The 26927-nt window shown below is 42.5% G+C and overlaps 1 protein-coding gene across 2 annotated transcripts; it reads right to left on the bottom strand.

The window, feature by feature from the left end:
• Positions 1–3874: 3874 nt before the first annotated feature.
• dnaaf10 (dynein axonemal assembly factor 10) lies at positions 3875–23979 on the bottom strand. Of its 2 annotated transcripts, XM_041182728.1 has the most exons (9): positions 23773–23979; positions 20510–20610; positions 15958–16088; positions 13543–13644; positions 12898–13013; positions 10870–11004; positions 7381–7478; positions 5676–5896; positions 3875–4991 (listed from the first exon to the last, which is right to left on the bottom strand). In XM_041182728.1, the coding sequence occupies exons 1-8, from the start codon at positions 23956–23958 to the stop codon at positions 5689–5691; spliced, it is 1077 nt and encodes a 358-aa protein (XP_041038662.1). In that variant the 5' UTR covers positions 23959–23979; the 3' UTR covers positions 3875–4991; positions 5676–5688. The 2 variants fall into 2 exon arrangements, with proteins under 2 accessions (XP_041038662.1, XP_041038663.1); XM_041182729.1 differs by lacking the exon at positions 10870–11004.
• Between the last annotated feature and the right edge of the window lie 2948 nt (positions 23980–26927).

The following is a 26927-nucleotide window of genomic DNA, read 5'->3' as shown; positions in this document are numbered from 1 at the left end:
AGCAATTCATAGTACCACAGCACTTCTGAGACATGCCAGTAAGCATACACAATTAAATAATGCAACAGTTTGGCAGAATATATTTATTTGTGAGGGTATGTTTAAACTTATCAAGGGCTGATTAAGAAAGGGAAACGTGAAGAGTATTTTTCCATTGTGTGCCTGATCAACAGACAGAAATAATTAAAAATTAACCTTTACCCACATGACATTTAATTCAGAGAAAATCCAACAAAACATTTGGCCTGAATTTTTCCCGTGTCAGGCGGGGGCAGTCAGGAAGCCTCCCGCCGCCCGCGATCGGCTCCGCAACGCGATTTTACACGAGCGGGCCAATTAAGGCCTGCCCTGCATGGATCGCGAGCATGGAGCTGCCTCAGGGAGACCATGTGTTTCGGATGCTGGTAATCTTGCAGTACATTGCATTGAAGAATTCTCAAGCTACTTGTGCCGAAACACCCATATGCCTGGTGTTTTTTCGCCCTGTAGTAGTGCTATACTACGCTTTAAAAAGGAATTTTGAAGCTCTTTTTGAAAAAATTAATAAGTACAATAAAAATTCATTGAAACATGTCACATGAGATGGGACACGTTTTTAATTTCAAAGGAAAGTTTTTAATTAATTTGTAATAGCTTTAGGAAACCTCACCCTGATCGTGAATGAGGTTTCCTAGTAAATGTAAAGGCCGCTTGGCCTTTTCGCCTGCCCGCCAACCGTTAAGTTGAAGTTTACATTGCCTGTCCAACCTAACTACCTTGTTAATGGCCTTAATAAGCCTTTCAATTATCAGCGGGCACGAAGCTGACTCCAGCACCCGCCCGCCAAACGAAATATCGTGGCAGTGCGCGGTGACATCGAAACACACACCCAACGTCATCACTCATCATTTTACATTCCAGCGTGTCGGGCACGTGCCTGCATGCCTAAGGTAAAATTCTGGCCGTTGACTTTGAATTTCACTACGTTTATTTCTCATTTGTAATTTCCTAATTAAAATAGTTCCATTTAGATTCAGTTTGCACTAACAGTAACTTGTTACTTTCATGCTTGTGTCCTCCATGTAACATTTGCTTTGCAGCTGCCATTGATAATTACATCATTGTCCTTGACCGGAAAATGAAGACTGAACTCTTGATGAAAGTCTATGCAGGAATCCATGACAAACCTATTGAGGATGCAGAACTTCAAGCATTCTTTACTTTCAAACATTGGATATAGGATGCCTTGCTATTGGCAATAAAGTGTCATACATCTGCAGTCTGCATAGAAAGATTTCAGGGTTATAAGTCAACCCTTTGAACAAAATCATATGTTGCCAAAAGTTTTCAAGAATTGTGTTAAATTTTATATAAGCCTAAACAAGAAGCAATTTTAAGTGTTTTGCTTCAGTTTATTTCACTAAACATTCTATATGTTCAAAAGACTTTTATAGTTCATGTCATCATTAGCATTTCTGAAGTAAACATTTCTTAAGTAATGGACGCTAGTTACAAGATGAGAGACTTTATAAAAAAACAACTTCCAGGATTATAATTTGTTGGTTACTTACTCAACCGGATAATTCCATTAATTTCCTAGAAACTGGTAATTGTACAGAGAAAAGTTGAAAACAACTATGTCTTGTTCTATGAATGCTTTACAAGCATCTGTTGGCACTTTCACATAACTGCAACACCATTAACTTGGGCTGACCACGTGTTTCAGATGCTAGTAATCTTGCAGTACATTGCATTGAAGAATTCTCAAGCTACTTGTGCCAAGACACCCATATGCCTGGTGCTTTTTCACCCTGTAGTACCCTGCTATACTACGCTTTAAAAATTAATTTTGAATGAGTCATTTGTACTTTAATACTATAAATTAATAATCCAAAATATTGTGCAATCTGCTACAGGCTTGAATTAAGTTACTGAAATAACAGAATATTTGTTTTGAGTATGGTCTATAGTCAATCTCGAACAAATTTATTAATTGACATGAATGTCTTCTGTACTTCCCTTTCCTTCCCTATATAGGTATCCTCCGTACCATCACCAAGTTTGATAACCTAGCCTCAATTAGTCAGCCAGAGATATTTAATTGTAGTCCACCTGTCTGATCTTTCCCTCTTTCTAAGGTCACTATCTAAGGCCCATTTTCATAACTAAAGCATTCAAAGAAAATAAAAAGGAAATGTGCAATTAAGTAATGCCCTCATGAGATTAATTTTCTTCTGGAGTTGACAATCTAAGAGAGGAAGGAAAAAAGAAAATACATAAAAAGTCTCAATCCTGTGCTATGGAGTTAAATGTTGATGCGGCAGTAATCTGTACCATGCTTAAAATATAAAATCTGGAAATGCTCAGGTCTGGCAGCATCTGTGGTGAGAGGAACAGCTAACATTTCAGGTTGCTTACCTTTCACCAGAACTGGAAGGTATTAGAGATGTAACAGGTTTTAAGCAAATAATGCAGAACTGTGGTTTAGCTAGTCAAAACACTTATCTAATAAACAGAAGATTTTAGGTTCAAATCCAATTGATGGCTATTGGTTGTCATGAGTTCAAAGAGTGAAAACTGTGCCTGAAATTTCACTCCAATACTTAAAATTAAGGAGTTGCTTTCAAGTAAATCTGCCATAAGTTAGGATGCACCCCTTCACCAACAGTGAAACTTTTAAAAAATTCATTTTACAGGAAGTGGGTGTTGTCAACTAGGCCAGCATTTATTGCCCATCCCTAACTGGCCTTGAGAAGGCAGTGGTGAGCTGCCTTCCTGAACCACAGGGACTGCAGCGGTTCATCAGAGGGTTCCTGGTCAAGATGAGGGTTGATCCAATGATCTTTTACACCAAAGATCTGGCAGAACAGCCATGGATTTTCAGGTGTTAGTTTAAAAGGTATATACTTGATGTTTAATATATGAACAAAGTAAATCAACATCTCGCTCTTGGCAAATTCCTACCATTTGTATAATTTCACAGAAAACTACTACACAATAAAAAGTCTATAACCTGGGCAAAGGCAGCAGGATGCAGATAAGTAAAACCATACTAACCCTATTTAACCATACATTCCTATGCATGTATAGTGGGTGTTCATATAAATGCTCAAAATGAGGGAACTATTAAATTATGAGCGACTGTCCTCAATGGTAGCCGAGGGAGTTAAGTGGATTTTGAGGTTGTGGTTGGTTCCAAGATGTCAGGCCCAGATCTAAAAGTTGAGAACAGAACAGCTGGTGGTAGACCTGATAATAGAGCATTGATGATTACCCCAGGCAGTCCAACTCACCAATTAAATCTGAAAGGCTAGCAAGGTTACCAAGGGCTGGGATTTTTCCCATTTGACTCCATAGCTGTTGGTTAAAATGGTTTTAGATGCAGAAATGGGGGAAGCTTTACCAGTGCTAGTACTAGCAGGTAGCTCAATTTTAGCGGATTAAAAGCACATTTAGGAGTACCCAAGCCAGAACAAAGCCAACCTGTGCCTCAAGCTCTCTTGTCCGTAGTGTGTCCCTACAGCGAGATAGTTTACATTCTATTTGGCAAACTGAAATCCTACAGATCCCACAGCAGCATTCAAAACAGAAGGAGCTCTGTCCAATAACTGCACATCAAACATCACCACAGCACAAGAGTTAGTCATTCATTTGCATTTACTGCCCGTGGGACATAAGTTGGTTGCCAGTGGTGACCACACATCGAAATTAATCCATTTGCTGTGTTGCACTTTGGGACATTCTGAAGATGAAGAAAGCCACGATTTAAATTTAATTCTGTTAAAAAAAAACTTTGGAGTGGGTTTTCTAAGCACGTCAGATACTCAGCTGGCCAAGAGATGGAGGCAGAGAGCAAAGTGTAACTCTAGAAATAAAGATCCAACAAACATCTGAATACATTTTTACATTTTGTACAGTTTATTTGAGATGTGACAAATTATCAATAGTTTTTCTAATGCAAATGTACACTCTACTGTGCAAAATATGTCTGATAATCTCAGGAAAATAGTAAACTCAATTTTAAAACAAAATCAGCAAAGCAAGAACTGTCAGAAATGCTTTTTAGATTCATTTAATTTACAATCATAGACAAAATACAATGTTTAAACCATACTCCCAACGAGAGACTATAATAACCCAACGAGAGTTTGTTTCCCTTAGTGGAGACAGTGGCAGAATTTACATCTGTCCTGCCCCTCACCAGTAACAATGAAGGAACAATAGGAAATAGTTTGTAAACAGTTATTTAACATGCCACAAAAATAAAAAAAAACAATCTCACTACAGTGAATTTTGCACCAATCAGGAATCAGCCTTTAAGTGGTACTCCAGATCAAAAGGCTCTAAACTGAAACTTGGCAGGTTTGAGGGCTTCAGGAAAAGAGGAGGATGGGGGCCAGAAATGTAATGGGAAAGTGGTGTCTACATTCGTGTGTGTGTATGGAATTTTCATTTTTATACATGGAGGCTTGCACTCCTGCATAAGCGGATGCAGTCCAACCATTGACTCCGTAAACATCCAATTCCAGCTCCCAAGGTTGGATGCCCCTGTAATGTGAACACTTTTCAGTTGTATGTACAATTTGACAAGAAAAGTTGCAAGCCCTTCAAAACCTATTTTCATTGGATTTTTTTTTAAAAACTCTGAGCAGAATATTCACACTCGTGCCGTGCTTCCAGGCTTTTCAAAACTTCAATTCAAATTATAAAATGGATAACTGTCCTTTATAATAAAATAAATATTTTAAACACTTGAAACACAGTCCACAGAGGTTACCGAGCACAAGTGTTGAGCTACCCACCGGAACACAGCCAGTCAGATTTAACACTTCATTCTAGCAATCCTCGCTCATACCACTAGATGGGGCACCATCAAAAGAAAAATGTGCTCTCGATGAGAAATGGGGCATGATCCACTTCAACAAAGACTTCTGTTGGCTGATGATGTAGTACAAACGGAGCACTACTTCCACCCTCTTCGAACAGCAGAAGAATATTCAGTACAGAATGTCCTACGGGGGGGGGAGTGGGGGGAGAGACGAAGCAAATAAATGAAATATTCTATCTTTTAAAAAGAAATATAGATATATAGAAGTCACTTGGTAGTACAGAACTTGAGTACTGCTGAAAAGAGAGACATGTTGCCGTTGCACTCATCAGGGCAAACACAAGAGTGCCAAATTTCAAACAATTACAACAATTTATACTACAGAGGAAAAGATTGGTTGGCAGGTGGACCCTGATTGGCAAAGGCATTGCCAATTTAAGATAATCAGTCGAGTTCATAATATTGTTCATTTATGCTTGCTAGAAGTGGCATACATTCATACATAGGATTATCTGCAAACAAAAGGAATATGTTCAAGCCTTGTGCCTTTTATGAATTACCCAGGAGCCTGGGGAGCCTATTGCTCCCTGTTGCTTTCTCCATGGTAACTCTCGGCCAGAATGGACTTGCCAACCAATCAGCATCCTTTTCTCCTGTAACATAAATTGTTATGACTGTTTGAAATTTGGCATTCTTGTGTTTGTCCTGATGGGTGCAAAACATTAAGCTTCAGTAACATCTCTCTTTTCTGCAATATAAATAGAAGTTTTAAACCTCCTCAAAATTCTCATTACTTTCATCTGAGACACTTTATATCGCACATAGGACACATTAAGCTGTTGGATAGAGATGGCTGTTTGCATAATACCTTGGTTCATTCATTAAACTCGATTGAGTTTGGTGGCAATCAGAACTCGCACTGTTTGGTCAAATGCAGTGCAGACACAGAGGCCCTGCTTGTCCGGACTCCAGTCAAGGCTTCCTATAGGTTGGGTAGAGACAGTCACGTTTTGGAGCAGTGTGACTGTGCCTGCAACTCCCATGTCTGTGTTCTCAGAGTCCTTCTTTGAGCGCTGGGCAGGGTATTCACTAGGAAACACACAAGGACAGGAACACGTCAGTCCAGCAGATATTCAGTTTCAACCATGTCTTTCAGCTTTCACCTAGCAACAAAGGAAACATGGAACGATACAGCATAGAAGGTCAGTCAGCCCATCGTGCTTTGTGCCAGCTCTTTGAAAGAGCTTTCGAATTAGTCCCACCCCCCTTTCTTCTCCAAATGTTCTTTCAAAGTGTACAATTTCAGTAAATTGTGCTTTGTAAAACTTTTATCTTGTACACCATGCAGTAGTGATTCTGAACTACGAGTTAGATGGGTTCCTGTTATTAACAATCCTTATGAGCAGCAACTGTACAAAGAGTTAAATATCAAAACCCCTCAATGAGCAAGGCTGAGAAAACAAGGTTAGCTTCTCTGCACTCCCCATATGAACAATAATTACCATGGTCTTAATATCTGGTAGTAAATTCCAATACAAATTTAGCTTACCTATAAAAGCAACTCATCTTACATATTCAACACCCTTCCCATCCCATTCCAAATTGTACAGAATAAAAAAGTAGAAAGTGTTCTAAGATATCAACATGCATCAGAGCTCATCTTTGCCCTTGCCATTTAGGCTATTATCGCACCCTTTAATGGTACAATGAGCATCTAACATATTTTAGATTATAGGGTCCAACATCCCACAAGTGTCTGCTTCTAGGATGCAGGTGGGTGAGATTGGATCAAAAACCTTTACCACAGGTCTCCAATTTCTGTGAGCACTTCCTGAGGTGAAGTGGGGGGGGGGACTTTAAATTTATGTAAATAATGCAGAAATGACATTATAACATCATGCATGTCATGTTCCTGCGTTCCTATCAGTCGAGTACTTCAGAAGAGGCTCGCCAAAGAAATTCAGGCACTGGAGGATGTGCTGGTCTTTCAGGATCTGAAAGGGTGCTGCCAGCTATTTCTCCAAACGCGTCCATTTCAAGATCTTATCGAAGCCAACAGACCAGGATAGCGAAGTCCAAGGCTACCTGGCTAGTACTGTTCACAACAGGCAGACCAGCCAGGACCCACAGAGCAGCATTCAATATCACTAGCCCCACTCAGGCCAAAATGAGTCCACTAGCCCACAAAAGGTATTTGAATCTAGAAGTTTAGCTGGATTCAGGTATGCTCAAATCAGATGGGTTACAAAGTCAAATGGCCCTCGACTGTACTGGCACAGGGTGATGTGAAAATCAGCATCAAGGTCTGACCTTAAATATTCAAAAATACAATAGAATTCCTCTTTTTGGCAACTTGCTTTTATTCTCTTCCACTCATCTGATGTCCCCATGATATACATAATTATCCTTGCTCCCTGGCCTCTGGTGAGCCAGGAACAAACTGGTCTCAGGTTAGAGCTCAAACCTACCTTTAATTCACTACCATTAATTCAATCATTAATGCTCATCAGCAACTGCGGAGCTAGTATTTCACATGCATTTAAGCATCTTACCGTGTGAAGGAAGTTACTCACTATTTCCAAAGGTGCAGATTGCCAGCCCCTCCCGCTGTCATGAAGATGTCTCTGTTTTGTGGCAAGTGGCGGACTTGCCAGATGGTTGATTTATATGCCTGAGGAAGGCAGCAGACATACAAACGCAATGTGTTTATATTAAAAAAACAGGAGAGAGAGACAGAGCAACACCACCTGCCCTGCCTATCAACAGCAACAACCAAAGATCCGTCTCTCGCACTTTACTGAAAGTAACTAACTACTCTCTAAATACCATCTCTGCTACAGTACTCAAGCCTTCCATTTCACCAGAACAGGGGACAGCGGACACCAGCATTACATACTGGTCACAGACTGAGCTACCATAGCAAATTCATGAGACAATTTTAACTGGGAGGTGGTAATGGGCGCTTGGTTGAGTGTGGAACCTGCTGAGGCAATCAATAATGAGGCCCACACAATTTTAACTCACAACTCTCATGTGCATCAGACTGTCATGTAACCCAATTTCAGGGCAGGAATTCTACAGGGACTTTGGAAGCTTATTGAAAACATAAATAAACCTCTTAAAGGGAGAAAGGGGAGGTGCACTCACTTATAGACTTCTACAGCACAGGAGGAGGCCATTTGACTTATTGTGTTAGCACTGGTTTTTTGAAAGTGTCATCAAATTCATCCCCCTCCATAGCCCTGTAAATATGCTCCTTTCCAAGTATTTATCCAATTCCCTTTTGAAAGTTACTATTGAATCTGTTTCTACCACCCTTTCAAACAGTGCATTCCAGATTACAGCAATTCACTACTTAAATAAACGTCTCTACTTTTCCCTGTGTTTATTTTTGCCAATTTTCTTCAAATCCGTATCCAAATTGTATAAAACTTTAATGGAATTGGTTGGCACAGCTTTCATTCTCTATCTCTCTGAAGCAATTCTAAGGAGTCAGGGACTAATTGGTCTTCCCCATATTGAGGTCACTAGACTCTACAAACATTCCTGAACCGGTTGCAGGAAGCCTCCGGTGCCCTGCGTACCCCTTAAACTAGAAAATGGCCTCCGGCATGAGGTAAATAAAAAAGGTGACCTCAAGCCAAAGTGATGGACAGTGGAAGAAGGTGACCACCCCGACATCTTGGTACTTGTCCTGTATTCACTGGTCAGAAGGGTTTGAAAGGGTGATCAACATAGAGTAAACTACCAGCCCAGCTCCTAGGAAAAAAGTATATTAATGAGTCCTCATAAGGCAGCCGCCTTCTTCAGACGGAAATGGAAAAAGACCAAGGGAAGAGTTCCTGAACAGTTTGGATAGAGAGCAGAATGGTGCCATCACAAGCTACTGAGATCTGCACACTCAGTGCCAACCGTCCAGTCATCCTTTGGGATCAGTGAATCGCTCTCAGCTGTCACAGGTTGTATACTTTTTCTGTCTATTTAGCTAATGCATCATATCTAAATTTATGCTTTGTAATAAATCACCTTAAAATTACATACGAATACTCGACTGCCAATCTCAGGTATCTGTGGCTCCTGAATCCAAAATCTTACATTCTGGCAAAACTGACCCTGCTGCAAGGAAGAAATGAGTCATAGGCTGCTCCCAGGTTCACAGAGTCCTCCCTTCTAGTGGGAGAGGGGAGGGTGAAAGGGCTCAATTTCATTCCCATGCAATTCCAAAGCTCTGGAGAAAGGGAAATGGGAAGGGGGGGTGGGGGTGCACAGGAAGCAGGGAATATTTCAGTAACTCGACCAGAGCAGTGAGGGTGAATGCAGTCCTTCCTTTCACAATCTCGCTGCACAATAACAGCCAAAGGTTCTTCTAATCCATCGCTAGAACCTTGAACCATAAGACATAGGAGCAGAAATTAGGCCATTCAGCCCGAGTCTACTCCGCTATTCAATCATCGCTGATAAGTTTCTCAACCCCATTCTCCCGCATCCTCCCCGTAACCTTTGATCCCCTTACCAATCAAGAACCTATCATCTCGGTCTTAACTACACTCAATGACCAGGCCTCCACAGCCTTCTGTGGCAATGAATTCCATAGATTCACCACTCTATGGCTAAAGAAGTTTCTCCTCATCTCTGTTCTAAAAGGTCTTCCCTTTACTCTGAGGCTGTGCCCTCGGGCCCTAGTCTCTCCTACTAATGGAAACATCTTCCCCATGTCCACTATATCCAGGCCTTTCAGTATTCTGTAAGTTTCAATCAGATCCCCCCTCATCCTTCTAAACTTCATCGAGTATAGACCCAGAGTCCTCAAACGTTCCTCATATGTTAAGCCTTTCATTCCTGGGATCATTCTTGTGAACCTCCTCTGGACCCTCTCCAGGGCCAGGACATCCTTCCTGAGATACGGGGCCCAAAACTGCTCACAATATTCTAAATGTGGTCTGACCAGAGCCTTATAAAGCCTCAGCAGCACATCCCTGCTTTTATATTCTAGTTCTCTCGTAATAAATGCCAACATTGCATTTGCCTTCCTAACTACCAACTCAACCTGCAAGTTAACCTTAAGAGAATCCTGGATTAGGACTCCCAAGTCCCTTTGCACTCCAGATTTCTGAGTTCTCTCCCCATTTAGAAAATAGTCTATGCCTCTATTCTTCCTCTCCAAAGTGTATGACCTCACACTTCCCCACGTTGTATTCCATCTGCCACTTCTTTGCCCATTCTCCTAACCTGTCCAAATCCTTCTGCAGCCTCCCCGCCTCCTCAATACTACCTCCACCTATCTTTGTATCATCTGCAAACTTAGCCAGGATGCCCTCAGTTTCTTCACCTAGATCATTAATGTATAAAGTGAAAAGTTGTGGTCCCGACATTGACCCCTGCGGAACTCCACTAGTCACCGGCCGCCATCCTAAGAAGGACCCCCTTATCCCCTCTCTGCCTCCTGCCAGACAGCCAGTCTTCTATCCATGCTAGTACCTTGCCTCTAACACCATGGGCTCTTATCTTACTGAGCAGCCTCCTGTGTGGCACCTTGTCAAAGGCCTTCTGGAAGACCAAGTAGATAACATCCATTGGCTCTCCTTTGTCTAACCTACTCGTTACCTCCTCAAAGAATTCTAACAAAGTTTGAACAGATTTGTGATGTGGTTGGATCCGGAATGTACTTACCTGAGAGTGTGGTGAAGACAGAGTCAATCGTGGCTTTCAGAAGGGCACTGAATAATTATCTGACGGGAAAAGGCAGGGGAGTGGGACTAACTGAGTTGCTCTTGCAAAGGGCCAACATTAACATGACAGGCTGAAGAGCCTCCTCCTCCTGTGCTGGAACCATTCTATAATTCTATGTTTGATTTGACTTTTCCATGGCAACCTGCGCATTTGGTTATTAAAGAGTCAAATAAAACCAAGATGGATTGCAGCCAAGATACAGGAGGGACACCTCAAGTGCCATAACCTGCAGGGCTACAGTCCAAATGCTGGAAAGTAGGATAAGGCTGGGTGGCTCATTTTTCTACTGGCCCAGAGATGATGGGCAAAGCAGCCTCCTCAGAATTCAATACCTTTTCACTGACTGAAGCAAAACCCTTTGTTGGGTGCTGGGTCCTCATGTCAAATACGTGAAACTTTCCCTCCAAGGAAGTGGCCACCAGTTTATTCATGTTGATATCTTTTCTGTCAAACTCGACGCAACAAACCTGCAAAAATAAGGTAGGTCCCAAATGCAGCAACTATATCTGTCAATGCCAAAAGCTTAACGTTCCTTAAAGATAAGGAATGGTAATGTCAAAAGAAGAATTACATACTACACCCACAGAAATATTTTGGTTTAATACATTGGATGTGTGGAAAATGCAAATTTACAATTCATGAAAAATGTTACTGACCATTTTTTTCCTTGGCAAATGACCAAAAGGTTCTTTGTTATTTAACTCCAAGATAATGGTAATAATGTAAAATAAGACTAGGACAAGCCGGTGTTGTTGTTTAAAACCAAAGGCCCAACCACTAAATCCAGCGGGCCATCCACACTCGTAGATTATCTACCTGTCTTCACTCAAGATTGGCTTAAACCAAGTGTCATTCTGGACAAATTTGAACAAAAAACAGGTGTTCACTGGTTTTCAAACCAGCACAGTCTTTGTGGAGAGGACAGAGTGCAGAGAAAGGGTTCAGATCTAAACCGTCATGGGATGGATTTTTCGAGAAAGTTGGTTGGCACCTTGCCAAGGTGACATCTGGCTGACCTGCAGCAATACAGTGTTTGCCTTAATTACTGCAGAGTGGGACTTTCACCCCTCAGGGACAGCAAGTTCCACCCTAGAAGCTCTGTTGTCCCAGCAGCACCAGAAGAGAGTAGTGGCCAATACTAGGACTACAAGAAGCCCCCAGGCTTCAGTGAAGTCTAGGGATTTTGGGCGGGCATAGCTGGGAGAGTCCAGTGAGGGGTTTGGGGACAGAGGGTTAGAAGGGATGGGACAGGATGGTGGGGGGAGGGGTTTGGTGCAGGGTGCCACAGGACTGGATGGCCGACAGCCCTATTGGAAGAGGTGGGCACTGCTGAAGAAGATGGAAATGACAAGGGCGCCTCAAAATGGGGGCAATGTTGAAATGAAGACGCAAAGCTGTTCGGGTCATCAGTGTGGAGGGGAAAACCCCTGCACAAGAATAGGCAACAGCCTGTGTTCCGAAGAACAGTCATATTGGACTCCAAACATTAACTCTGTTTCTCTCTCAACAGATGTTGCTAGGCGTGCCAAATTTTTCCAGCACTTTATTTTTATTCCAATGTCCCTCTGATCTCCCGCCATGAGGTTAACTCCACTGCAATACTGGGCTCCTGACACAGCATTGAGCCTTTATGCAAGATTCCATCACTAAGCACAATTAAGGGATAGTTGCCCTTTTACATGCCATGATTGGCTACCTGCTGCAGACAGGTAGGCAGCTACTGCTGCACGGATTCCACCTCCAGAAAAATCTCCTGACATTGGGAACACACGCCTTGATCCGACTTCCCCTGGGCCCCCCACCTCCTCCGTGCCTCCATGGGACCAGGAAGATTACACCCGCAGTTTCCAGCACATAATGAAGGTAGGAGTTCCTGTGACACTACCAAATATTCTCCTAAAGCTCCTTTCCAAATATTCACAACAGAATTTTCCCTCTGAGAACAAATACAATTTCTCCAATCTTTTCTCCCCTTTAACTTGCTTGGGGGTGAGTGAACGGGGAAGAGAGTCAGGGAGAGAAACAGACTTTCTGTATCTTCTAGAATGTTATTTACCGTTAAGGAAGAAGAGGAGGCAATAATGCATGTTGCAGTGGCCCTAATAGACATTGACACATTGATTGCAAGATAAGGGAAGAATTGCAAGGCAAAGAGACTAACGGAACAGAAAAAAGAGGGAAGAAAGTTTATTTTGAAAAGTGGTTACTATAAAATAGTCAACTGGAAATCTCTTTATGCAAGACTTGGTTGCTATTGTGAAATGGCTTTTACATTCTGCCACATAATGACCATTTTCCTCGCCACAAGCTGAAAAGGTTTTCGGTTTTGCATCTGGTTTAAAATCTCATTCGTTCCTTACCCCATTCCTGATGTTTTTTTCCCAGAGGAGTGACATACTTCTTAGATCAAACAGCTTGATATCACCATTGTCATATCCCGCGCATACACAGCGCTCCTGGCAGCTGTAGGCATGACCTGTCCGTGAAGGCAACACCAAAGGAGAGTTTAGTGGGGGGGTGGTGGGGGGGAAGCAAAGTCAACTGAAGTGAGCTCCTTCCTGAGCCAGGAGCTCAGAACAAGAAAGATCTGAAATAATATAGATGTTCTGGAGTCTTGCTCACATATTAAGTTGAGTTCAACCCACAATTAGTCAAGATGTAATTAAATTATGGAAAAAAAATTGATATACCAAATAACCTTTTTAGTTCCATGTGCCCTAAGTTTCAAATCAAGCAGATACACTACACAGAAACACCATCCATATTAAAAGTCAGGAAAAAAACTATAGTCAAACTCTGAAAATGAAGTCCACCTGATTGAATCACAGTATCTGAAATACCAAATATTTTTATACACATTATAGCCAGAATGATCAAATTTGACCGACATACAAGCACTATTTTTTAAGAAAGATATTATTGTAAAATATTGTACATGGTTATTCAATCCTTCTTCAAGTTTTCTTGTGAAGGTATTAATCATTAAAATCATATTTAAGACATACCAAATGCCACGGTCCAGCAATCCCGCCTGGTGTCCCCATCTGCAGGCTGCATATTTGCCACTGGAGTGTCTTTTTGCCTTGGGTCCCAGACTTTTACCATTCCTTTCAAAAACACAAACCACATTTTTTAAAAAAGCTAATTTTCATGAAGCAATATTCACAAAGAGTCAATATCACTTACAGTGAGTAATCAGCACATATAACAAACCTTTAAATTGTCAGTAACTATCAACGCGACAAGTCCAGTTTAACCCACCCCTGCATCTGATTTTGTTTCTCCAAAACGTGCACTAATGATAATGTCAGACATCAGCAAATTATCGTACAAAAGCATCATTACTTTTGTTTCAAGTGGTTCCTTTAATAATAAGGCAGCCAGTTGTTGAGGAGTGTACATCATGCCAAGTTTTTTTATGCTTTTTAATTGCATGAATGGGCCACACCACAGATGACCCCACACCAAAGGCTCCAGTAAACAAACCACAAATGGTGCCACGACCAGTTCTGCCAATTAGAAACAGCAAAACCACTTAATTTTTTCTGTAGCCACAGAAATGGTGCATATTTAAAAAAAGAGAAGTTTAAGAGGACATTTCTTTTCTAAGAGATCATTCTCTATCTCTTTTCTCCCTCTGTTGTCAGGACACTAGCTTTTGTACCTGCATAAGCCAGGGTATGATTCCACAGATACTCACTGTCCAGCTGTGCTAGATCAGGAATGATAGCAATCTATTCAGCAATGGAGAATATTGTGCCAAATTTATTCCAACACCCTCCCAATATTTATCATTTCCAGCAGGGATCATGGGACAGCATTTAAAAACAGAAACCTGAGTAATTCTTACTTATGTAGCCCAGGAACATGGGGACTAAAGTGTGACTACACAATTAACACCGAGACAGGACAACACCATTCGGGACTTTCTGGTCATCGACTGAGTACTGCACCTGGCTGTGTCTTTATCTATTAGGAAGTGAGCCTGTTTGTTTCCACGTGAGTTGTGCACTGTGACACTGAGAAGACGGGGAATCAGAACCTGATTCACAGTCACTGGGATGGAAGTGGAGAACTCGAAAAGCATTTTCGAGCTGAAGGTTGTCAAAACAGTGCAGTCACCAAACTTATCTGATGTAATGACACTTGAACTAAGGGCTTGCTCAGCCATTTCAGAGGGCAGTTAAAGATGGCAGATTTCTTTCCCTGAAGGACGTCAGTGAACCAGATGGGATTTTTAACAACAATTCATAACCGAGACTAGTTTTCAATTCCAGATTTTATTAATTGCAATTAAATTCCACCAGATGCCATGATGGGATTTGAACCCATGTCCCTACAGCATTAGCCTGGGCCTCTGGATTATTAGTCCAGCGACATTACCACTATACCACCATCTCTCCCCAGACATTTCTGTAACTGCTGGCACCTTTTCCTATTGCTGTGCACCTCAAAATATTCTGTCCACACATGATCTACATCTAGAAAGTTCAAGTAAATCATGATTTACTGAAATCCCAGTGACAATGCTGTGAAGGAATAACTGTGTCACACTGCGAGTGTCATGGAGCACAAAGAACATAAATTCAGTTGTAACATTCAACAATAAACAGGGGCACCAAGTTCAAGAGCAGTAGGGGAATGTTTACTTGACAATAAAACAGGAGGGGAGCTGAATGCACCAACTATAAAATAAACGACTGAATGGTTTGTCCTACTGCCTCATAACATACAGTCCATATGTATTTTATGACTGTGTCATTTTTACTGAGGCGCTGTAATAAGTAGCGGCAAATAAGAAACACTGGTGAAAATAGGACAAGTTACCCGGATTAAAGACAAGCAAGGGGGTCTTCACACAGTCGAGGCCGCAGCTCATTAAAGATTAAGTGGAGATTTGGTAGAAATATTCAAAAATCACAAAAAGTTTTGAAAGCGTAAATAAGGAGAAACCCCTTCTTGTCACAGAACAGATGATAACTACAGCACACAGCTGACAAAGGAACCAGAGATGAGGTAAATTTTTTTTATGGAGTGAATTGTGGTGGTCTGGAATGCGCTGCCTGAAAGGGTGGTGGAAGTAGATTGAATAGTGACTCTCAAAAGGGAATTGGATAAATGTTTGAAGGAGAAAAATCTGCAGTGCCATGGGGAATGAGCAGGAGTGTGGCACTAAGTGAATAGCTCTTTTAAAGAGCTGGCACAGACATCATAGGCTGAACGGCCTCCTCTTGTAATGTATCTATGATTTCATAATAATTAAGAAATTTCTAGATGCTCAGACACCACTGGAGGAAAACCTCAGGATTTAGCAGTGAAACGGACAAATCAATAGGTTCCACCGGTGCAGCATTTAAACGGGCTGTAGAGAATGGGGTGAGTGAGGGTCACGATAGAGGAATAATTTAAATGAAATTTACCATCTCTGCTGCCAGTAACCACTTCCGGAGCTCCCTCCCCAATTCCCAGGCCTCCTACACCATCAATACTGTTTATGATCTCCTTGTGTGCTTTTACTGAATAGACTGGCATTTCTGGTGCCTCCAGGTTCCTGGGTAAAGGAAATGAGAAAGGTGAAAAAAGCTCACAAAATCCCCAGTGAACAAACCTGGCTGAGAATGCAAGTGACCTTGAAGCTACTTGTAACATCATGAAAAGAAAAGAGGCCACACAATCTCACCAGCAACTGAAAACGTAAACAGTGCAAAATTCACCGGAGGAGTTTTCTTTTTAAAATGCGCTATCAGATTAAATTCCAGATAGGGTGCCAGAGAATGGCAGGATGTTGGTGCAGCCTGAAGTGGTCAACAAGGCAAGTTTCCATTGCAGTCCTGGTACATGATGGTGGCAAATTACTGTTATGCCCACTTCTTCGCAGCTGAATGCAGGCAGGTCAACGGCCCCAGCTGTTTACTCTGCTTGTGGTGTGCAGAAAACTAAGAGGAAGGCCAACCAAGAGAAAAATATTGTTTTCTCTATTAAAAGCCTTATGATACGATGTTCATGATGCATTTGGCCAAAGGAATAAAAGTGAAAATTACAAAAGATTGAAGTCAATCATTAGTCAGCCCAAAAAATTAAATGAAACACTCCTGGTTTAATGATAAACCTGTCCCACAGGCGTTGATGGGTATCAAAGCAGATATAGCAATTTGGTATGTTAAGGTATCACAAGTGGCACCAGTTACCATGAGGCACTACCCCACCCCCTGGCAGAATTTGCAGCATGTAATCTCAATGGGTTTATCTTGCAGAATTCAATTTTGTGTTTCCATTCCAGGGCTGGAGACACATGTCTGCAATCACAACAATGTCAAATACAAATGTACAACAGCAATCTATTAAAGTGTTCCTGCATTCATTAGGCTGTCAGTGTGTTTATTGCTAAAATTGGTATCAGTGTAAAAAATTTCAGGTACACAGGAATATAGGAAGAGGAGTAGTTTAGTTTCTCGAGCCTATTCCAGCATTCAATTAGATCATGACTGATCTATAACTCTACTCCAATTGCCTGCCTTTGATCCATATCTAATAAAAAATCTGTCGATCTTGGCCTTGAAAATTTCAACTGATCTAACATTCACAGCCTTCTGGGGAGAGAATTCAGATTTCCACTACCTTTTGTGTGGAAAAAGTGCTCCCTAATCTCACTTAAAAATGACCCGTCTCCAATTTTTAAGATTATACTCACTTGTTTTGGACTCTCTGCCGAAGAGAGTAGTTTCTCTGTGTCAATCCTCCAAAACCTACAGCTCATCCAAAACTCTGATGCCTGTATACTATCTCGCATCAAGAGCTATTAATCCATTACCCTTATACTGGCTCCCGGTCCAGCAATGTCTCCATTTTAAAATACTCAGACTCGTGCTTCAATCTCTCCATGGCCACATCCTTCACACTGGGCGGTATTTTATCTGTGGCGTGCCATTCCCGACAGCAGGACCAGGAGTGGGCAGCAATTCCTCTCTCATGTCAGAAGCCAGCTTCCCCACGATTCAAATTAAAGTTTAAAGTGCCAGCGGCAGGCACAGGCCACACGTGTGATGACATGACAGGGGGAGTTTTTCAGTGGTGAAACCCACAGTCAGCTAACAATGCAGTAGGTAGGGGTGGGCTATGAAAGAGCCTCCTGGACAAACAGGGAGGCTCTGCATCACGACCACAACTTTGCTCAGCAATCTTATTTTATGGGTTGAACAGATCATGACCCTCACCACTCCCCAACAGCGCCCCCCTCCCCCCCCCCACCCAAACTTCTCACTCCCATCACTCTCCACCTTAGTATTTACTGTTATTCACCATACCCCATCACATCCAAGCCCCGCCCACTTCACGCCTCCATGCCTCTACCCTCTGTCCTCCCTTGGATCCCTCTTCCACTCCTCTATGCCCCTGACCCCGCTCCACACCCCCACCCGCTCACCCAACTCATCCTTGCTGATCCTGAGCCTCCATGCAACCTCCATTCTCCTGCTCCCCTGCCTGGTGCCACAGAGTTCAACGAAGAAAACCGCTGACCCGAGACACAACAGCACAAAGCCAACTGGTGCATACTGCCTTTAAATGAACATGAACAGGGTGCCATGAGATTCTCATGCACCGCTGACTTAATCTTGAAAGTAGGACGGAATTACAACAAGTTTTCAGTTAACAAGTATACATAGCATGCAAACATATTACAAGTAGGAACCAGCCACGGTGGGGATGGGGGGGGGGGGGGGGGGGGTGTGTGTGTGTGTGTGTGTGTGTGTGTGTGTGTGTGTGTGTGTGTGTGTGTGTGTGTGTGTGTGTGTGTGTGTGTGTGTGTGTGTGTGTGTGTGTGTGTGTGTGTGTGTGTGGGGAAGGGAATCAATCCCAACACCCCACTACCACACCGCTGACTTAATCTCTGCCTTTCAACCCCCTGTCAGAGAACTGAAATTTCAGCTCCCATTCAAGTAAGTCAGCCCACCAGCCACATTTCCTGTTCTTACAGGCCCTATAAAATACCGTCTCATCTGTATAATTTCCTCCAGCCCTACTACCCTTTGAGAATTCTGTGTTCTTCCAACTCTGGTCTCTCGCTCATCTCACACTTACTTCATTGGCAACCGTGCCTTCAGCTGCTAGGGTCCTAGGCTCTGTAATTCCCTCCCCAAACCTCTCCCTATCCTCCTTTAAGACGGTCCTTAAAAAAAAACTCTATCTTTGACCAGGCCTTCAATCATCTGATCAAATATTTTCTATTTGGACTGGTGTCAGCTTTTGTCCAAATGTTTCAGTACTCCCCCTTCAACAGGAGAGTCCAAAACAAGTGAGTATAATCTTAAACTTGGAGACAGGTCATTTATGAGTGAGATTAGGAAGCACTTTTTCCACACAAAATGCTCCTGTGAAGTGCCTTGAGGAGTTTTACTACTAAATTGTACTATATAACAACAAACTACATTTATGTAATACCTTAATACAGTAAAATGTCTCACGGAGCTTGTCGTTGGTCTACCCCATCAAATCCTTTGCACATTTTGAACACCCTGATTAGATTATCCCCTGAACCTTCTAATTTTATAGGAAATACAAGCCAATTTTATGCAACCTATCCTCATAATTGAATCCGCTAATCCCTGGTATCATTCTGGCAGATATTTACAAACAGAAAAGGGCTCGGAATCACGCAAAACAGGAGAGTACTGGTTGGGGTGGGGGTGGGGGCGGTCGGGAGGGGAAAAAAACACCATTTTTGGAATAAAAAATTCAATTGCATTCATTTTTTTTAAAACTTTGAGCAGAATCACAACTTTATGTTAAATATGGATCAGCCCATCCTCCTCCTTCAGATACCATACCCTGGAAGGAGCATGCAACCATGGACTTTCATTGGTTTGGTCCACAATTATGCTTGGCAAAGTACTGCAGTAATAAAAACAAAGTGCTAGAAAAACTCAGGACTGGCAGCATCTGTGGAGAGCGAAAGAGACTTAATATTTCAAGTCCAATATGACTCTTCAGAACTGGCTGAAGATGAATATTGGACGCGAAATGTCAACTCTGTTTCTCGGCTCCACAGATGCTTCCAGACCTGCTGAGTTTTTCCAGCGCTTTCTGTTTTGATTTCAGATCTCCAGCATCTGCAGTATTTTGTTTTTAAAGTGCTACAGTGGTTTGCCATTGCCTTCTGATCAGCCCGTATGTAATTAAAATCATTTGGTATCCATGTGGATAAAGGAAAAATGAACACAAAATCCTGCTTCCACCCTTATGTGGAATTATAAAGAAGCTTTGAAGGGTTTAATTATGCTATCATTATGAAATTCCAGGGAGCATTCCCCTCCCCATCAAATCAACATACTGTGAGGTATTAGAAAACATCATGGCCAGTGGTTAATAAAAGGTACACCAGGCTATCCATAATTTGTTAAACAGGAATTATCAGCTTAATTCATGAAGAATTTATTAATAACTAAGACACTGCAATGAACCAAAATTTACAGTCCACATTTTTTATTTTATTTATACTTTCACAGGTGCAGGTGTCGTTGCCTAGGCCAGCATTCATTGCCCATTCCTAATTGCCCTACAGAAGGTGGTGAGCTGCCTTCTTGAGCCGTTGCAGTCCATGTGGTGTAGATACACCCACAATGCTGTTAAAGGGGGAGAAGGGGGTTGGAGTTCCAGGATTTATAACGTATCTATCTATGGAGTGGATGCCAGGGAGATTTGCTTCCTCAATTGACTACAATCGCTGAGAAAATTCCACCCTTTGGTAATATGTTCAGCAGTCAATCACCTTTATTTAGAAAATTTTGAACCACATAAATATTGCCAAGGTGACCTGAGAGATTGCCATAGCAGGTTTCAAAATGACCATCCTTCTTAAGATGTTAGTGGCTCAACAATCTTCAAAAAGTCAACGCTTTTCATTAAGAGCATAACATTTCTCGTCACAGCTCCCAAACTACCATACAATAGCTTCCCAAAGTTTTGAATACATACCAAATGTGCAGGTTTCCATCGAAGTCGCCAGTAGATAGATACCGCTGTTGCAAAGAGGTGGCTCCAAAGGTGCCACATTTAAAAGGTTTCGATTTTTCAATCTGAAAAAACAATGATTTTTAAAGTGATGAAAATGAGGATCAGGTGGCCCAGTAAGCAGTGCATTAAATTCTGACTTACGAGGTGAGTTTCACCGAGGCTATTGGGAGAGCAGAGAAAACTGCCCAAGAGATTCTGAATAATAATGTGCCAGGAGACTAATGGAGGCAATCAGTAACACAGGTAGCAAGGTAAATTTGCTAACCTTCACATCACCTCTGTGAGCAAAGAAACAATCCCTTGCGAGGAAAGCTCTACCTAACTCAGTTAAGGACACCTCTTGGTATCGCATCAACAATATTCAAGCAGTTAGCTGGCTGCAGACCAGACGCTCTGCAGCAGTACAGGTGGTGACTTTCTTTTTGTTTTGGCAAGCTTCATTTTCTACTCCATCATTTCTGCTCCAAGTCCCCACACCGCCATCCATACACAGCCAACGGCAGGTCGGTGACTCTCTCCCAGGTATTGGATACCACCATCAGCAGATAGATATGACTTTCATTTCCTCCCTATCTCTCATCGGAGCCTCTGTGATTGACCAAGCCATGATATTGACTAGTTCACATCCTAGCGCCCTCTGAAAAAGTATACTAATGCTTTAACATGCCTCCCCCATTTACATAAAGCAGCACCATTTCCAATCACAACGTAACATGCCCAAATTATACTGTTCCATCACAGATAAATTTCTGATCCAAGAATAGCTTATCACTGATATTGAAACACCTGTATTATTATATGAAATAGATATTAAAGTAATATTAATTATTTCCACTTGTGAGGAAATCTAAAACAAGAGGGCCATAAATATAAGATGATCACCAGTACATCCAATTAGGGAATTCAGGAGAAACTTCTTTACTCAGAGAGTGGTGAGAATGCAGAACTCGCTACCACAGGGAGTGGTTGAGGTAATTAGCAAAGATGCATTCAAGGAGAAGCAAGAGACACACATGAAAAAAAGGCTTGCATTTATATAGCACTTTTAGTGACCAGAAGTCTCAAAGTGCTTTTCAGTCAATGAAGTACTTTTTCTGAAGCAAATTCCCACAAACATGATATTAATTCAGGGATAAATATTAGCCAAGACACTGTGGATAACTCTCGTGTTCTTCTTCAAAATAATGCCATAGAATCTTTTGCATCCAACCAAGCTTGCAGATGAAGCCTTGGTTTGATGTCACATCAAAAAGATTGCACATACAACAGTGCAGCACTCCCTCAGTATTGCGTGAGAATGTCAGCTTTGATTTTTGTGCTCAAGCCTTGGCTTGGGTATTGAACCCCAGAACCTTCTGATTCAGAGGCAAGTGTGCTACCAACTGAGCCACTGCTGACACGAGGGAGAAAGTAATGGAAAGATGTTGATGGGGTGAAACAAGGTAATATTGGAGGAGGTTCATGTGGAACATAAATACCAGCATGGAGCAGTTAAGAACGCAGGAATTAGGAGGAGTAGGCCACTCAGCCCTTTGAGCCTGCTCCACCATTCAATAAGGTCATGGCTGATCTGGGTCATGGTCTCAATTCCACTTTCCTGCCTGCCCCCCACCATAACCCTTGACACCCTTGTCAATCAAAAATCTATCTATGTTTTGAATAAATTCAATGACCCAGCCTCCATTGCTCTCTGAGGATGCGAAGTTCATAGACTAACAACCTTCTAAGAAAAAATTTCTCCTCATCTCTTGTCTTAAAAGAGAGACCTCTTACTCTTAAACTGTGTCCCCTCATTCCAGTCACCCCCACAAGCGGAAACATCCTCCTGGTATCTCTCGTATCAAGACCCCTCAGGATCTTCTATGTTTCAATAAGATCAGCCCTCCTTCATTCCAATGGGTATACACCCAACCTGTTCAACCTATCTTCATAGGAAAAAAATCATCATCCCAGGCATGAGTCAAGTGAACCTTCTCTGAACCACTTCAAATGCAATTATATATTTTTCAAATAAAGAGACCAAAACTGTACACAGTATTCCCAATGTCATCTCACCATGGCCCTGTACAGCTACAGTAACTCTTCCCTACTTTTGTATTCCATTCCCTTTGCAATAAACACCAACATTCCATTTGCCTTCCTAATATCTTGCTGTACCTGCATACTAACTTTTTGCGATTCATGTACACCCACATCCCTCTGTACCACTGAATTCTGCAATCTCTCTCCATTTAAATGGTATACTGCTCAGGATGGGCTAAATAGCCTGTTTCTGTGCTGTAAATGCAATGCAATGGGGATGCATGTGATACAGGAGGCTATTCAATCCATCATGCCTGTGCCAACTCCTTTGCTAGAACAAGAACAATCCAATTAGAATCTCAGAATAATTAAGCTGAATAGCCCCATCTATGCTCTGTTCTGTCTGTGCTGGCTCGCTATAAAAGCAACTCACCTAGTTCCACTCTCCCACCTTTTCCCCGTAACACTACAAATTTCTTCCCTTCAGGTAATTATCCAGTTCCTTTTCGAAAACCATGATTGAATCTACCTCCACCACAAGCTCAGGCAGCGCATTCCAGATCCCAAGCACTCACTGATCCCCTACTCTCCATCCTGCTCTGTAAAGCCCTAGACCTGCAAATGATTTTTCCCACCTTTTAATGAATGATTTAAACGTAAACAGAAATACCTGGAAAAACTCAGCAGGTCCGGCAGCATTGGTGGAGAAGAGCACAGTTGACGTTTCGAGTCCTCATGACCCTTCAACAGAGCTAAGTAAAAATAGGAAAGGGGTGAAAAATAAGATGGTTTAAAGGGTGCTTAAACCAGCTTATTTTTCACCCCTTTCCTATTTTTACTTAGCTCTTTTGAAGGGTCATGAGGACTCGAAACGTCAACTGTGCTCTTCACCAATGCTGCCGGACCTGCTGAGTTTTTCCAGGTATTTCTGTTTTGGATTTCCAGCATCCGCAGTTCTTTGTTTTTATCTCTAATGATTTAAACGTTGTGTGTTTGCTTCAAAGAAAGAGCATCAGGTTATAACCGTCTTGTTGTGTGCGTATCTAAAACAATCCCCCCAAAATGCATATTCTCCGTTGTTAAAAGCAGTGAAAAAGAAAGTCTGCGACAGTAAGCCCCGGTCACCATGGCAACCCCGGGGCCGGTGACCAGGCAACAGGGCCTAAACCTGAGGCTTGGGCCTTTCCTGATTGATCACCAACCTCCTTGACCAGCGCCAGCTCCCCGTGTGACACCTCGTAGATCTGCAGCACGCCGGTGCCGCGTGCGAAGTTGCCCATGCAGACGAACTTGGCACTGCACGGGATCCATTTGCAGTCGAACAGGGTGTAGTTAAGCGATTTCTGGATGTGACTAATGATCTGCGGCTTCTCCAGCGACGAACTCATTGTCTCCCCTGCCCCCACACCCCCCCCAGGGCAGCTGTGCGCAGGCGCGACCCGCCCGCCAGTCCAACGCCTCAGACCCCGCCCACCCGCCAGACAGACGCCTCAGGCCCCTCCCATCTGCCAAAACAACGTCTCAGGCCGCGCCTACCCGCCAGACCACGTGGGAGAGACCATTCAGCCCAGCTGCTCCATACTGTCCCACACCAGCCCACCTCCCATCAGATGGGTTTTTAACAACATCATCATTTTTATCACAATCATTTTCATTATAATTATCATTATCATTTTTAATGAGAGTGGAATTTTATTCCAGATTTATTTATTAATTGAAGTTAAATTCCCGCAGCTGCCTTTGTTTGTTCTTGGGATGCTGGGCCAGCATTTATTGCCCATCCCTAATTGCCCTTGGTGGTGAGCTGCCTTCTTGATCCGCTGCAGTCCCTGTGTTGCACGAACACCCACAGTGCTGTTAGGGAAGGAGTTCCAGTATTTTGACCCAGTGACAGTGAAGGAACGGCGATATAGTTTCAAGTCAGGATGATGAGTGACTTGGATAGGAACTTGAAGGTGGTGGTGTTCCCAGCTATCAGCTTCCCTTGTCCTTCTTGGTGGTAGAGGTCACAGGTTTGGAAGGTGCTGTTAAGGAGCCTTGGTGAGTTGCTGCAGTGCATCTTGTAGATGGCACACACTGCTGCCACTCTGTGTCAGTGGTGAAACAGAAACATAAAAACAGAAAAATAGAAGCAGAGGTAGGTCATTTAGCTCTTCGAGCCTGCTCCGCCATTCAATGTGATCGTGGCTGATCTTCTAGCTCAACGCTATACTCCCACTCTCTCCCCATACCCCTTGACACCTTTAGAGTATAGAAATCTATTTCCTTCTTAAATACATTCAGTGGCTTAGCCTCCACAGCCATCGGTGGTAGAGAATTCCACAGGTTCACCACCCTCTGAGTGAAGAAGTTTCTCCTCATCTCAGTCCAAATTGGCCTACCTTATATCCTGAGATTATGACCCCTTGTTCTAGACCCCCCACCCCCAGCCAGAGGAAACATCATTTCTGCATCCAGTCTGTCCATCCCTGTCAGAATTTTATACTTCTATACTTTTCAATGAGACTGGATGTTGAAGTTGGTGGACGGGGTGCCAAACAAGTTGGCTGCTTTGTCCTGAATGTTTTTTTATTCATTCATGGGGTTTGCGCTTCACTGGCTGGGCCAGCATTTATTGCCCATCCCTAGTTGCCCTTGAGAAGGTGGTGGTGTGCTGCCTTCTTGAACCACTGCAGTCTATGTGGTGTAGGTACATCCACTGTGCTCTTAAGGAGGGAATTCCAGGATTTTGACCCAGCGACAGTGAAGGAATAGCGATAAATTTCCAAGTCAGGGTGGTGAGTGACTTGGAGGGGAACTTCCAGGTGGTGGTGTTCCCATGTGTTTGCTGCCCTTGTCCTTATAGATGGTAGTGGTCCATGGGTTTGGAAGTTGCTGTCTAAGGAAACTTGGTGAGTGTGGAAAGGTGGTGGCATTCCCATTTATCTGCTGCCTTTGTCAAGCTTCTTGAGTGTTGTTGGAACTGCACTCATAAGGGCAAGTGGAGAGTATTCCATCACACTCCTGACTTGTGCCCTGTAGATGGTGAACAGGCTTTGGGAAGTCAGGAAGTGAGTTACTCGTCACAGGATTCCCAGCTTCTGACCTGGTCTTGTAGCCACAGTATTTATATGGCTACTACAGTTCAGTTTCTGGTCAATAGTAACTCCCAGGATGATAATCATGGGGGATTCAATGATGGTAATACCATTGAATGTCAAGGGGAGCTGGGAGATTCTCTCTTGTTGGAGATGGTCATTGCCACACTGTATCAGTGCATACCATCTACAAGACTTGTGTGGTGTGAATGTTACTTCCCACTTATCAGCCCAAGCCTGAATATTGTCTAGGTCTTAATGCATATGGATACGGACAGCTTCAGTATCTGAGGACATACAAACATATGAACTAAGAGCAGGAGTAGGCCACTTAGCCCTTCGAGCCTGCTCCGCCATTCAGTAAGATCATAGATGACCTGACTATAACTGCCCGCCTACCGCTGGTAACCCTTTCACCCCCTTGTTTATGAAGAAATTATCTAGCTCTGCCTTGAGAACATTCAAAAACTCTGCTTCCACTGCCTTTTGAGGACAGAAGTTCCAAAGACTCATTAGCCTCTGAGAGGAAAAATCTTCTTCTCTCCTCTGTCTTAAATGGGTGACCCCTTATTTTTAAACAGTGACCCTAGATCCTAGATTCTCCCACAAGAGGAAGCATCCTCTTCACATCCACTCTGTCAAGACCCCTCAGGATCTTATGTTTCAATCAAGTATTCTCTTAAACTCCAGTGGATACAAGGCTAGCCTGTCCAATCTTTCCTCATAAGATAACCTGCCCATTCCAGGCCTTAGTCTAATAAACCTTCTCTGAACTGCTTCCAATTCATTTACATCCTTCCTTAATTAAGGAGACCAGTACTGTACACAGTATTCTAGATGTGGTCTCAACAGTGTCCTGTACAACTGAAGCATAACTTGCCTATTTTTGTATTCAATTCCCTTCACAATAAATGATAACATTCTATTAGCTTTCCTAATTACTTGCTGTACCCGCATACTAGCCTTTTGTGATTCATGCACTAGGAGCCCCAGATCCCTCTGAATCTCAGAGCTCTGCAATTTCTCACCATTTAGAAAATAAGCTTTTTTTTATTCTTCCTGTCTTAATGGACAATTTCACATTTGCCCACATTATACTCCATTTGCAAGATCTTTGCTCACTCACCTAAACTATCTATGTCTTTTAGTAGCCTCCTTATGTCCTCTTCACAACTTACTTTCCTACCTTTCTTTTTATCATCAATAAATTTAGCAACAGTACCTTCAACCCCTCATCCAAGTCATTTGTATAAATTGTAAAAAGTTAAGGGCACAGCACT

This window comes from Carcharodon carcharias, chromosome 2, assembly GCF_017639515.1.
Source record: "Carcharodon carcharias isolate sCarCar2 chromosome 2, sCarCar2.pri, whole genome shotgun sequence".
NCBI lineage: Eukaryota > Metazoa > Chordata > Chondrichthyes > Lamniformes > Lamnidae > Carcharodon > Carcharodon carcharias.
The sequence above is the reverse complement of the archived record's forward strand: the minus strand, read 5'-3'. Positions and strand labels throughout refer to the sequence as shown.